Here is a 14243-nt window from a genome sequence, read left to right as displayed (position 1 = left end):
CATGATCCTTGCCTTACCCTTTGGGTTGTTGCATATACAGAAGGGGCAAGATTTAGGTCATGATAACATTTTAACTCCTTTGAGAATGCCATTTACTTAAGAGTAACAGATCAAAATGCCACTTTACATATAGGCATGGTGTTTTTCTAGTTGCTTATAAGTTCACCATTGAATCTATAATTTTCCAGGCAAGAGCAAAATCAAAAACAAAATAGTTTTAAAGTGCATCCCTTGCCTCATTTTTATAGTGTGTCTCTGAAAAAATGGCAGTGGTGATGAGTCATAGCAAAGCCATTTGACAGTAAGGGTTAAAAGATGGAAGTTACAGCTAATTATTTCTAATAGGTGATAAACAGTTGATATTTATCACTGCTTGGTGAATTAAAGGTGGAAAATACATTATCTACATAACTTTCAACAGTACAACAATCTGAGGTATTTTGGGTTGTCTGGAAGAGTTCAGTAATAAATTGGTATTATCCACTTCAGAGAGTCCAGTTTGATGGAGGGGAACAGAATTGCTTTGGTTAATATGTCATGCTCTGCCTGTGGAATACTTGAATTGCCCTTCATTGAAAATTAGTGGTTTGTATTGCTCAAGTAATGTGGTAATTAATCATATGCTTCAGCCTTAATTAAGGAATATTTGCAATATGAGTGAATCAAGCTTTATCCATTTATCATATTTGTATTCCATCTGGGTGATGCAGGAACAGTTTAGGTTCATTTTTAAGTTCTTCTACTTTGTACTTCTTAGATGGTAATCTTGATACCACCTTGCAATTACATGCTTGATTTTAGGAAGGCCTGTACACTCTCAGTCTAGTGTTTTTTTCTGAAAGGCACATAACTGGAGTGCTAATATTGTTGCAATATTTGAACACCCTCAAAAACTATAATTGAACACAGCATGGGTTATGTTAGCAGATGTTAATGCTGGCATTGAAGACATGCACACCATGTTGCAACATTAAAATCAAAAGAACTATAGAAATGATTAAATTTGGAAATATAACTTTAAATGCTATCATAAAGATTATGTATAATATATATTATGCACACACATACTTATATGCAATATTTCCATGGAGGAGAAAATGTTGTCAGCAAACATTGTGTATATTCTATTAGACTGATGTCTTAAATGAGACTTTACAACTTGTGAGCTGGCTTTCACTCAAGAATATGGCTGGTCAGTACAAACGTAAAAGAAAACAATATTCTGTGGGTGTTTTTACATTTATTTTTCCATGCAGAAAAGACACATTGGCTAAGTAGTACTATACAGTACAATGTAGTGTAATATATTATAGATGTAGTATAAAAAAGACAACTTCCCATGAAACACTTAGAAGACCATAGTTAGGGCAATTCTCAAGCATCTCAATTGGAAGAAAGAAGATTGAAATGGTATAATGAATGAATGAAAGAAAGGAAGGAAGGAAGGAAGGAAGGAAGGAAGGAAGGAAGGAAGGAAGGAAGGAAGGAAGGAAGGAAGGAAACCATAGGAAAGGCCATGCTGAAAATGGCCTTTATTTATGTTGAAATAACTTCTATCTATGTACTGGCATTTTCTTTAAAAAAAGAAGAAGATATCCCAGTATTATTGAACAGCTTGCTGATAGTAGAATCATAAGTCACTTCTTTAGGCATTTCTAAGGAGGATGGTTTAGGTATGCAAAAGCCAGAGCAGAAACTTGCATACATCATTAATGCTCACCCGTTCTTAATTGGTAATATTTTTTCCTAATTAAAAAAAGAAGCATTTTTGAAATCCTCTCCCTTTCACACTGAGCAAAATTACTATAATCTAATAGTAAAGCTAAATCCCAGGCTAAATTGGACTGAAGCAAATATCCGGAAAGCAGAAATAAATTGTAGAGTACTGCTGTGTTCTCTTCCCCCACAATAGGACACCTGTTTGGGTGGTTTCTCAGGCATCTGATTTTCCTAATTCACTCTTTCTTTTTGAAACTCCTCCTTTCCTTTATCTAGATGTGAAATTCGAAATAGTGATGTCTTAATGAACTTGTTAAAATAAGTTGTTTGATTATTTTTTTCCCTTTCCCCTACTCTTAAATAGTATCACATTTGGGCAAGAAATCGTTTGTATTACTGGACCAAGCAACAAGAAGGTGCCTGTTTCTGTAACTTTACAGCACGGAAACACCAAAAAAGAAATACAAAATGTACAATTTACCTATAGTGAAAATCCTACTGTTAGCAAGATCACCCCTGAAGTCAGCATTCGCAGGTAATAAAATGGTTCTGTTATAAGGATTTGTTCAAGTTTAATGAGATTTTTTCCCCAGTGTAATTATTAGATAACTACTACTTTAGGTCTTGGCAGTCATAATAAATGTAACATAATTGTATCTTTCTTCTAAAATAAAAGTCATCAACTTCAGGTAAGGTAAACGTTTCCATCCATTTAAGAATTAATGAAAAAATTATCAGGTGCTTGTGTGACTGCTTATTTCATCTAAAAAAATAAAAATTATTGATTTACAAAATTAAAGGAAAAGATTCAACGTGATCTTTAATATAGGAAGCTGTTTAATCTGTGTTAAACATTGGCCCATAGGGTTCAGTTCTGTTTATGCTAGATACCAGTTCTTCCCTAACACTTCAGGCTAGTGCAGTGCAGGAGCATGGGCAATTCTAAAACGTGTGGATTTCAACTCCCAGAATTCCTCAGCCAACATGAAGGAATTCTGGGAGTTGAAGTCCATACATTTTACAGTTGCTAAAGTTGAGAAACAGTGTTTTTGAATTTTTATGTTATATCTGGAGTCCAAACACAGAACTATGGGTGAAAATCAAAAGAATCTTTTGATTCTGTATAATTGAAATTAATTTATTTAAGAAATATAGCTTGTCCATGAGGTTTATGTGGCTGTTTTAAATTTTCTGCTTCACAGTTTTGAGTTTATTTTTCTGATTAGTGATGCTCAGGGTTGTTGCTGGATAGCACAAGAAAAACAAAACAATGCTATGCAGACCAACAGAGAAGCAAGGACACAAACCATAGTTTGTTAATATGTCATTCTAGGGTCTTCACAATCAGTTGGACTCTACACCATGCATTTATAACTATAGCTTTTTAGTTTCTTGAAGGAATGTCTGGTTGTTTTATCAGTGGTGATATATAGTAACACAAGCAACTATTAAACCTAGTAAACCAAGTTATGATATCATATGTGTGTGGGGAACAATCATAATTTATTTTTTAGTAATGTTATTGAGTTTCTGTCACAAGAAAAAGCAAATTGCTGACGTACCATTATTTGGAAAATGTTATCATTAATTCTCTTTGATCGTACAGATATTTTATAAAAGAAAGATGTGTGATAAACTAAGAGTACATTTAATGATTTTCTTCTATTATCTACAAACAAGATTCAGTTTAGAATAAAAGCAAGGTAGGCATTTTCAAATATCTGTCTAAAATCAGAAAACATGTGATTTCTAATTTTGTGTATTTTAGTGGAGGCCGAAATATTACTGTACTTGGTGCTGGGTTTGATATCATTCAGAAGTTCTCTGTGGAAGTTAAATTCAAGCCTTTTACAGATATATCATCAAGGAGGAGGAGGAAGAGACAAACAGAGAGGCATCAAAAGGTATTACTTATCCTTTGTTTCAAAATACATTCTAGCTGTGGGTTAGGCAATAGCACTTAGACTTATAAACTGCTCAATAGTGCTTTACAACAGGGCTTTTCAATCTTTTCACAGATTATGCCACTTTTAGGACATGACAATATTTGAGTACCACCAGTGCTTAGCAAGGTGTCAAAAACTTGATGACTAAAAAAAGGAGGGATTTTGGGTTTTACTGATTAGATTCATTTGTTGTTATAGAAATGGCTAGTTTATAGTATTATGGAAAAGTAAAAAAGTTGAGGTTCAATGTTAATGCTTCCTTCTACTGCAACAGAGGAAGTTTGTTCTTTTCCCCTTCTCCCCCTCACTTTTTCCCCCTTTTCCTCCCCACTGTATCCTACTATTGGCTTTTGTGTTTTTGCATTTTATTCTAGAATCTAATAAAATATTACAAACTGTAGAAAAAAGTAAAAAAGTACCAATTTTAATTTCTTCGGTGGCTGTTCCTTTGCTGAATCACTTTCCTTTTCCATTGACAAATGTATGATGAATTTATCCATGTTTACTAATATGCACCACTACCAGCTAGCTCAGGGATCTTCAAACTTAGCAATTTTAAGACTTGTAGACTTCAACTCCCAGAATTCCTCAGCCATCATGGTTGATTGAGGAATTCTGGGAGTTGAAGTCCACAGGTCTTAAAGTTGCTAAGTTTGTAGACCCTTGAGCTATCTGGTCAGCCCTTCTTCCTCTCTCCCACTCCTCTTCTTCCTCCCTGCCTTCTGAGCTCTCCTTCCACAGTGTAGTAAGAATGCACCCCCTCAGTCCCTTCCCTGTACCCTTAAAGACACAGGAATCAAGCGCAAAGCAAGAAGGCTCACAAAAGCCTCCCAGAATAAAGAAACACTAAACTCCAGGATTTTTTTTTTCTTTAAGCTGCCTCAGGCGTGCCTCAGTTTAAACAATATAGCAAAGACTTGGCAATTGTGAAAAGCGATAACCTTAAATTAAGCCTGTTTACCTACAAAGAAAACTTGCTAAAAGCCATAGACAGACTCAAGTTAAGAGGGTAAACCCAATTACATTTGTTTAAAGGAATTAAACCTACAGAAGCCAACACTTTGGACTCATTGCTAGCCTTTGTGAAACAGACTAAAATATTCCAATAACCAAAGCACACAATCCGAGCCTCTAAATTACAGAACGCTATAAAAACTGTATAAAAATCCTTATGGTAATCCATTCAAGCTGCCAGCTGAACAAGAACCCACTGGCTTCCAAAATATACCCACCTCCTTTCCGACATGCTCGTCTCCCTGCCTGCTGAGCTCTTCTTAGACAGCTTCTTCTACATTCCCTTCTCTTTCCCTGTTGTCTTTTTTTCCCCTTTCCCCGCCAAAACCACCTCCTTTTATATCTGCTCCTCTATTCCCTCACCTTTTTCTCCAGTTCACCTCCAAGTCCGCGCTGCTTCCTGAAGTGCCAATCAGCTGGAACCAATCAGGTGGACCCCTATGGCGATCCTAGGGCTTCTGCCGAGCCCAGACAGTCCTGCAGCTGCAGCTGCCTTTCCCTCAGGCTTGGGTCACTTCGGCTCATTCCCCTCCCCTGCTACACCTTTCTATGATGGTCACGTACCACCTGCCATGTGCCAAAGTACCACTGGTGGTATGTGTACCACCGGTTGAAAAGCCCTGCTTTACAGCACACTCTGAGTGGTTTACAACATCAGCATATTGTCTCCAACAATCTGACTCCTCATTTTACTGACCTTGGAAGGATGAAAAGCTTAGTCCAGCTTAAGTCTGTCAAGATTGAACTCCAGGCTGTGGGCAGAGTTAGCCTGCAATACTGCATTCTAACCCCTGCACCACCAGAGCATTTAGAACCATACCTCCATTATTTAGTTGTAGTGGCAAATGGTCATGTATTTCAAGGATTATAGTCAAAAGGCTCTACAGTGTATTATTCTTTATCCCACCATCCTGAAAAAAGATTACTCTTACCCAATGTTTCCTATATTCAAGGCAAATTTTAATTAATTTTAGGGATATGACAACCACTCTTAATAGAGATAGTCTTCGGCTTCAACCATTTGTTTAGTGATAGTTCAAAGTTACAACAACACTGAAAAAACTGACATGACCATTTTTCACATTTACAATTATTGCAGTATCTCCATGATCATGTGATCAAAATTTGGATATTTGGCAACTGGCATGTATTTATGATGGTTGCAGGCTCCTGAGGCCATGTTTTGCAACCCTCTGACAAGCAAAGTCAGTGAAGAAGCCAAATTCACTTAATAGTTGCAGAAATTCTCTTAACAACTGTGGCAAGAAAGTTTGTAAAATGAGGCAAAACACACTTAATAACTGTTTTGCTTAGCAACAGAAATAACTGTTTTGCTTAGCAACAGAAATTTAGATTGTCAATTGTGATTGCAAGTTGAGGACTTCCTGTAGTGATGAATATTTATCAAAGTGTTTAATTTTAGATATGCGTAGTGTCCAGTGAGAAACCCCAGTATTCATATATTGAGAAAGTGAAATAAAGCTGGAACAGTATAATTATGTAATTAAAATATTCCAGCTTTCTACCCACAAGGTCCTCAAGATCAATACACCACAATAGATAAAATAATGTTGTTTCACCCACTGTTGAAAGCAACCAAAGTAAAACAATCAAATAATTGAAAGATTACAAATAACACATATTAAAATGATATTGAGAATAGAAAAATAATTGAAATTGTATGTCCTAATGTTTCAACCATTTTATAAAATTCACAATAATATATTTATGTTGCAGTTTTGAGGATATTTTTTTTCCTAAATGAACTTTTAAGGAATTACATTTCATCACCTCTTAAAGATATTTAGCTATTAGTAGATATTCAGTCCAAGGTAAACCCACATATAAGTCTGTTTCTTTCATTGTTTAGAGAAAAACATTGATTTAGTAGGAATATCTTATCAGAAATCATTTATAAAATTCAAACATTCACTCTGTGTAAGGCGGTGAAAATTATACCAATTGTAATTCTTTTTTCATCATGGCATGCATTTTTCAGCTACTGTAAAACACCTACAGGTATTGCAGACTTTTACAAACTACAGTAAAAAATACACTAAAATTTATGAGATTATTTGATGGCTTACAGTACTGGTTTCCTTTTCAAATAAAAAATGTATAATTTGTAAATAGTAATGGGCAATATTCTTTTCCTTTTGTTTTTCTTTAGTTTGAAGGAAAGACCATCTCAAAAATCAATGATACTGCATTAGTCTTCTTATCTCCACCAGTACTGGAGGATCCAGAACATTATCAAATTTTTATACTTATTAAAATGGATGGTCATGTCGTGGAGCGTCAAGACTTTCAGTATGTTGCTGATCCAACTTTTGAAAACTTTACTGATGGAGTCAAAAAACAGGTCAACAAACTTATTCATGCAAAGGTAAATCTATTAGGAAATTATCGATTTTTACATTATGTGCTTGATTTTTCTATTATGACCGAGGATTTTTTTCAATAAATTTATCCTGATACTTTTTGATAATTTCCTGGTCATACAAGAATAGCTGAGTAAGCAAACAGTGGTTTATAAACAAGATCATGCTTAGTCACAAAACCTAGTACAGTGGTGGTGAACCTATGGCATGCGTGCCAGAGGTGGCCCTCAGAGCCCTCTTTGTGGGCACGCATGCCATGCCCCAGAGATAGCAGCCATCCTTCTTCAACCAGCCATCCGAGGTCCCACATGGCCAGATGCATCCGGCACAGCTGGTTTCCCTCCCCCCATCCCGTCCCTCCTAGCCTCACATGCTCTCCTTTTCCCAGGCACCTCCCCTGCATTGCCTCCTCAGCTGTCCAGTTCAGAGGCGGCTTGTCTGAACTGCTGGCTGTGGCTACGGAGCCCCAGAGTGTGCCAGTCAAAGAGCCAGCAGGCTATGGCTGCTGTCAGACACCATCGTCCCCCATACACTCACTGGCCTCCTATGTGGGGGCCGATGGTGTCCGGCAGCAGCTGACTCTGCCTTGCCTTGCCCCGTGGCAATGGCACTCACGCCCTGCCTCACCTCACCCTGCAGGACGAGCCTCCTGCCCACTGCCCCACCTGCCAGAGCCCCCCCCCTGCATCTCCCCCAATTCTCCTGGTCCCCAACAGGCATCCCTCCCCACAACCAACATTGAGGTGACCACACCTACCTTGGACACACCTACCCAGTCTGCCCTGACCACCACAGCCACACCCACCCAGTGGGCCATGCCCACCTGGCACCCAGCAATAAATAAGTGGGTTTTGGGTTGCAGTTTGGTCTCTAAAATGTTCGCCATCACTGCCCTAGTATATCAACTGCATTGAGTATCTTGACTTAATAAACTCAGCCATTGTCTTTATGATAGACATGTTTTGATCGTGAAATGTTTCTTTTCTCTTGCTCCTTGCACCAATAAACCCTACTTTAAAAATATTTAAATTAGCAAACAGCTAAAGTGGCTCGTTTAATTTTTCTATCTAGGGTAGTAATCTGAACAAAGCTATGACAATCGATGAGGCTCGTGCATTTGTAGGAGAAGAACCCTGCAACATAACAACTCTAACTGAAAAGGATTTATATTGTGAACCGCCTGAAGAGCAACCTCTACCCAAGCGGAGGCAAAAAAGGGATACGGTCAACAACCTTCCAGAATTCATCGTAGGTCACATTTTTCTATATTTTTTACCAATACAATATAGGATTTTAATACAAAAACTTGTATTAAAATCAAAACTTGATTTTCTCTGTTCAACAAGAATTCCAATTCCGTTTGCTATTATCTATTTTCAACAAAGTACAAGGAAACTTGCCTTTCTTTGCCTAAACCTCCTACAATTGAGATTTACAGATTTTCAGATTCCCAATCAGCAAGTTCATGGTGACTCGGAATTCTGGAGGATGTTAATTTGGGCAAGGTTTCTATAGGCTAAGATTTTGGCTCGTATTCATTGACATTAACATTTGCCTCAGTGAAACAGAATGGCATCCTAGGAATCTTCAATCACATAGCAAAGTGTCAAGTCCTCTTTAATGTGAATTTAGCAGGCATCTCATCTGGACAATTCATGTCAAGCCAAGCTGACAAATGGTGACCATAATGAAATTTAAATTTGAGAGTGCAACTGTCTGTCTGGATTCATTGGTAGCATTAAGCATAGGACGATCTGTTCAATGTTAGTACTGCGTGCTGCCATTGTGATTTATAAACTATAGTTTCTGCTTAATGTGTGTGATAATTAGTCCAGTTTGCTATGTTAAAGATAACACCAAATATGGTTTAGCGTTTTGTTTTTATTGTCTTTTATATATTAGGTCATCCAGTTAACTTTCTGGGGGACCATTTTCTCTATGTGAACTTGCCCACCAAATGCCATTTATACGGACATGACCATTGTCTCATAGTCTGCTCATTCTGGTAGTCCACTTTCAAAAGTTATTCTCATATTTTTTTGCTTTTCTAGTTTAGGATATTTTTAAAATTTGTCACAAACAGTCTTAAATGGTCCATCATTTTTAATTCATTTGCTCATAAAACTTTCACACTGCTTCATTTGCAATATACTCCTAGTAGTTTTGGTAAATCTAAACAGATCTGTTTAAATTCTCTCTTTGACATTGTTTAGTTGATTTAATGTTCTTTTTTATTTTTGTTTTTATCTGGACACTGTTTTAAGTGCCCTGAAAGGGCTGAAAGTAGGATTGAAATAACAGTGAGCATTATTATAATTTTAAAAACCATTATGATTTGAACAAAATTCAATCTGCGTTTCTATATTTCTTATGTATGGTCATATTCTGTTTCAATAATTATTGCCACAATTGGGTTTTCCAGATTATCTTGCCAAAACTAGTGCATTTCAGATATGTTGGGGCCATTTCTCCAAAACTGTTGCCTACACTGGCTGGTAATTCTGAAGATTTAATCCCAATACATCTGGAATATGAATTGCATACACCAATGAACTTCTCTTATTTTGATTCTTTTAACTTGCCAAACTGGCATATAACTAAGCATTGAATGCTTAGCAAAATCTGTTTTTAAGAATTGCAATTATTTCCCTAGGTAAAATTTGGCTTCAAAGAATGGGTCCTAGGAAGAGTGGAGTATGCTCAAGTCAGTGATGTGCCACTGAGTCTGATCTTGACATTGGTAATTATCCCGATGGTGGCCATTATCATCATCTCAGTCATTTGCTACAGGTAAGCTTTTATTGTCATCAGCTGTTGTGCAAATAATAAAGGCAAAACTGATTTTCTGATAAAAAATGTGGGAGGAATCTAGGCAGACAAGGCTTTCTTTCTTCCCCAAACTCCTCATGGAAGCTATAAAATTTACTCTAAGGATTTAAGGGAAAATCCAGAATAGACATGGAAGCTTTTCTTAACTGACCATTTTTTGACCATATCACACTAAATTGTGTGGGATGAAGCAAGATAACCTCTTGTTATATATCTTTGCAAGGCAGCTTGTTTTCATTCCCATCATACTAAAAATAATGAAAGGCAGCCTTTGGTTTTTTTCCTGCAACGAACTATCCATAAAATAAATGTTCAACATATTACGTGGAAGATATATATATGTGAATTCTATAGTCAGGGTATTGGATTCATCCACTCCTGTCCTCAGGGATTTTTTCTAGAAGCATCTATATTGATTTTTGTTCCTTGAAAGTGTTTATTTCAACGAATAAAAAATATTTTAGGCATCACAATTCTTGCCTATTAATCATAGTGCAGACATTTTCATGATTTCATTGTACACACATACCCTATGGATTACTACCAAAGTGTCTTTTCCATATCACAATTTTTAACATCCATGTGCTAAAAATTGTATTATTTTCTCTCTGGTCTTGATAGATTTGTAGAAAAAAATATTTAGGAGCAAAAGATGAAGACCTGAAATGATATTTACATACGTCTGCGTATTAAACAGTCAAATTAATCTGGTTGTTAAAGTATATATTGCTTAAAAAATATCACTGAACATAGATTAATTTCATACAAGTTTGATAAAAGTTAGAAATGATTATAACTCAAACAATAATGTGTTGTTGTTGTTGTTAGTTGCGAAGTCATGTCCGACCCATCGCGACCCTATGGACAATGTTCCTCCAGGCCTTCCTGTCCTGTACCATCTTCTGGAGTCCATTTAAGCTCACGCCTACTGCTTCAGTGACTCCATCCAGCCACCTCATTCTCTGTCGTCCCCTTCTTCTATTGCCCTCAATCTTTCCCAGCATTAGGCTCTTCTCCAGTGTCTCCTTCCTTCTCATTAGGTGGCCAAAGTATTTGAGTTTTAGCTTCAGGATCTGGCCTTCTAAAGAGCAGTCAGGGTTGATTTCCTCTAGGACTGACTGGTTTGATCGCCTTGCAGTCCAAGGGACTCGCAGTAGTCTTCTCCAGCACCATAGTTCAAAGGCCTCAATTCTTTGGCACTCAGCCTTTTTTATGGTCCAACTTTCACTGCCATACATTGCAACTGGGAAAACCATAGCCTTGACTATATGCACTTTTGTTGACAGGGTGCTGTCTCTGCTTTTTAGTGTGCTGTCTAGATTTGCCATGGCTTTCCTCCCCAGAAGCAAGCGTCTTTTAATTTCTTGGCTGCAGTCCCCGTCTGCGGTGATCTTGGAACCCAGGAAAATAAAATCTGTCACTACCTCCATTTCTTCCCCATCTATTTGCCAGGAATTGAGAGGGCCGGATGCCATGATCTTGGTTTTCTTAATGCTTAGTTTCAACCCAAGTTGTACACTCTCCTTCTTCACTCGCAACAAGATGCTCTTTAGTTCCTCTTCACTTTCTGCCATTAATGTACTTTTGAGTAAATATAATATTAAACACTTGCATACTTTAATTCTATGCATTTATAACTTAAGATAAAATGTACTTCTAAAGATACCCCTACTCTTGTAAAATGATTTATTTTTACAGTTTGTAATTTTTCTGAACTTCTTCTCTATTCCTTATAGACGAAAAAGCCAACAAGCAGAACGAGAATACGAAAAAATTAAATCACAACTCGAAGGCTTGGAAGAAAGTGTCAGAGATCGGTGCAAAAAGGAATTTACAGGTGTGACGGATTCTGGATTTCTTAGGGTCTCCAGAGAATTCACAAGATGTATTGAATGTCTACTACTGTCTGCTTTAAACTGTCTTTAGAGAACCTGCAGGAAGCAAAAACATTTTTGATTACTACGTTAAATTAAGTATGGCTTACTCGTCTGGCAAACGATCCAAAAGCTATCCATAAAAAGATAATGTGTTTTTAAACATTAATGGTGTTTTGAAGTAGAAATAAAATAGTACATATCAGGAACTACATCATTGATAATAAAATCCTCAAGATGTTTCTCTTAGGACATACTAAATCAGTTTTTATTTCAACAGAAAATGGATTAATATTTGAAAGTTATGCTTCTGTTGTCTAAAGGGGAAAAAGTAAAATCTCTGAAACAAGTCCAGTTACTAGTGATTTATGGACTCATCCAAGTAGGTTTCGTTGCAACAATGAAGGTTTGTCATTGCTGCCTTCTGGATTTTTTTTTTTCAGTCTGTTAACTGCCATAGTATTTCCTAGTCATTTTCTAACCAAGTCTGTACCTGCTTAGCCTTTTGAGGCCAAACAAGGCTGACCAGCTTCACAACTAACTTCTCAGCTGGATAGAGAGGGTTCAAAATATAATTTAATTTGTAGAAATTTATTGGAATTTTGGACTGCAGAAAAAAATCTGATAAAATAGAACCAATAATAGTAATTATTATTGGTTAGTACTTACATGGAAAATGACCTGGAAATACTAAGACATTTAATAGACTGGAACACTGAAAACATCCCAGGAGGCAGCAGTGACAAGCTTTTATCAAAGAAGCATCTCTTTACCCAATATATTGTATCTTATGTTAATAAAATCCTATTCATATATCTAAGATAGCAATCAAAATAGAAATATGTTATCAATTCAGTTTTCAACAAGATTTAAGGAATGCAGCCAGGGTCACTTTTATGCATATGGTGTTTGTGTCAATTTAACACTCCACAATCTGGAAGTGACTTATCTGAAAACTTCATTTTGTAAGAATTTTAGACATACTGATTTCACAGTTCTGGAATTCCAAGATGTACACATCTGTCTTGAATCTATTATGCTCATTATACATTCAAGCTGGCATATTTTGAAAGGCAAAAAATTCTCACCTCTTTGACTCATGAATACCATCTATGATATTCATATGCTGGTTCTTTGCTGATAGCAGTTCAAACTCATCTTTGTGAGTTTGAGGAAATCATACTGTTGATTTAATTTGACACTGTGCTGCACCCTTAGCAACGACTTCAGTTTACCTAAAGCCATTAAATTGTCATAGGCCGTAAGATCATTTTAGGCTTCCAAGAATAGCCCTCAGTCATTTGGAGGTTGGCCTAAATAGAAGCTGTGTGTAGGTACCAAATCCCAGTTTGATTTATTACACAGGTGGAGCCAAAAACCATGTTGTGTGTATTACATTGAAGTCAGTTTTTTGTTTTTTGTTTAGTGTAAGGTGCCTAACACTGTTTTGCCTAACACAGACAGCATGCCAATATATTGCCTTTAATCCTTGCTAATTCTGTCTAGTTTCTGCTCTCTTTTGCCTTGAAATTTGAAATTAGTTTTCTTCTTTCATTTTTTTTTGTTTCCACTGATTATTCAGTTCTACTATCTAGTTCTTTGTCAATAGATAACTATATTTGGAGTTCTACTAGCCAGGAATCTTAGAATCTTTTATAGATGCTAAATTGCTCACTGAGCAGTCAATTTCTTATTTTTTAAATTGCTATAGTCAACAGAAATTTCTGAGGTGGCAGGTTATTAGATTAATTAACTTGGAGATTTGTCAGCAATGCAGACATCTTCTAGTATAAGTGGACAAAGTAATTGTCCCCCTGACTTCCGGTGGCGACGCAACGCCGAAGACAGCCGTTTTCGGGCTGCCCGCTCCGCAGCTGTGTTTTTCCATCGTAAACAGCGCCGATCAGCTGTTTAGATGGATTTGAAGCCCCTTCCTCGGGAGAAGAGGAGGGGGTGAGGCCCCAGGTAGGGGTTGAGCTCTCCGGGGCCGCCTGAACTGAGAGTTTGGGCGGCTGAAGGATTGAGCCCCCCCGAAGCCTGGGTTGCTCCGAGCTGCGCAGCGCCCCTGCTCCGGGATTTATGGAGCAGAGCCAGGCGTTAGCAACCACCCCTGCCAAAAGGAAATACTTTTGATTGTTAAGATGCAGGCAGAGCGGTACAGGAGGTCAAGGTGATGTGGACTCTTATCTTTACTCACTAGCTCAATGGATTTTATAGCTTTAAAGTGAAAGTGCGCAATAAGTGAAAGTGGGGGAAGATGGCGGCTAAAACTTCTAAAGCTCTTCGGAGTGCGGCGTCTTCCCTGGTGCAACAGACCTCATTGCAAGCTTTGCTTCCTCCTGTACCTCCTCCAACATTGACGCTTAAGGATTTACAAGATGCTCTTGGAAAGCATTCACAATTGATGTCTGACATGATGGATGAAAAGTTGAAAAAGCTGGAGGAGAAAATGGAGAAATTGGGGAAGAAGATGGAAGAGA

The 14243-nt window shown here is 37.3% G+C and overlaps 1 protein-coding gene across 3 annotated transcripts in view; it reads left to right on the top strand.

The window, feature by feature from the left end:
- Window positions 1-14243, top strand: part of PLXNB2 (plexin B2) — a 394275-nt gene that overhangs the window by 341498 nt on the left and 38534 nt on the right. For all 3 annotated transcript variants that reach the window (XM_081330942.1, XM_081330943.1, XM_081330941.1), the window contains 6 exons: window positions 2084-2254; window positions 3488-3623; window positions 6850-7065; window positions 8132-8308; window positions 9714-9850; window positions 11626-11726. In XM_081330942.1, the coding sequence (XP_081187068.1) occupies window positions 2084-2254; window positions 3488-3623; window positions 6850-7065; window positions 8132-8308; window positions 9714-9850; window positions 11626-11726 (938 nt within the window). The remainder of the gene's footprint in view (window positions 1-2083; window positions 2255-3487; window positions 3624-6849; window positions 7066-8131; window positions 8309-9713; window positions 9851-11625; window positions 11727-14243) is intronic.

Source organism: Vipera berus (genome assembly GCF_964194415.1).
Source record: "Vipera berus genome assembly, chromosome: 6".
NCBI classification, from domain to species: Eukaryota; Metazoa; Chordata; class Lepidosauria; order Squamata; family Viperidae; genus Vipera; species Vipera berus.
This window is presented reverse-complemented; position numbering and strand designations above follow the sequence as displayed.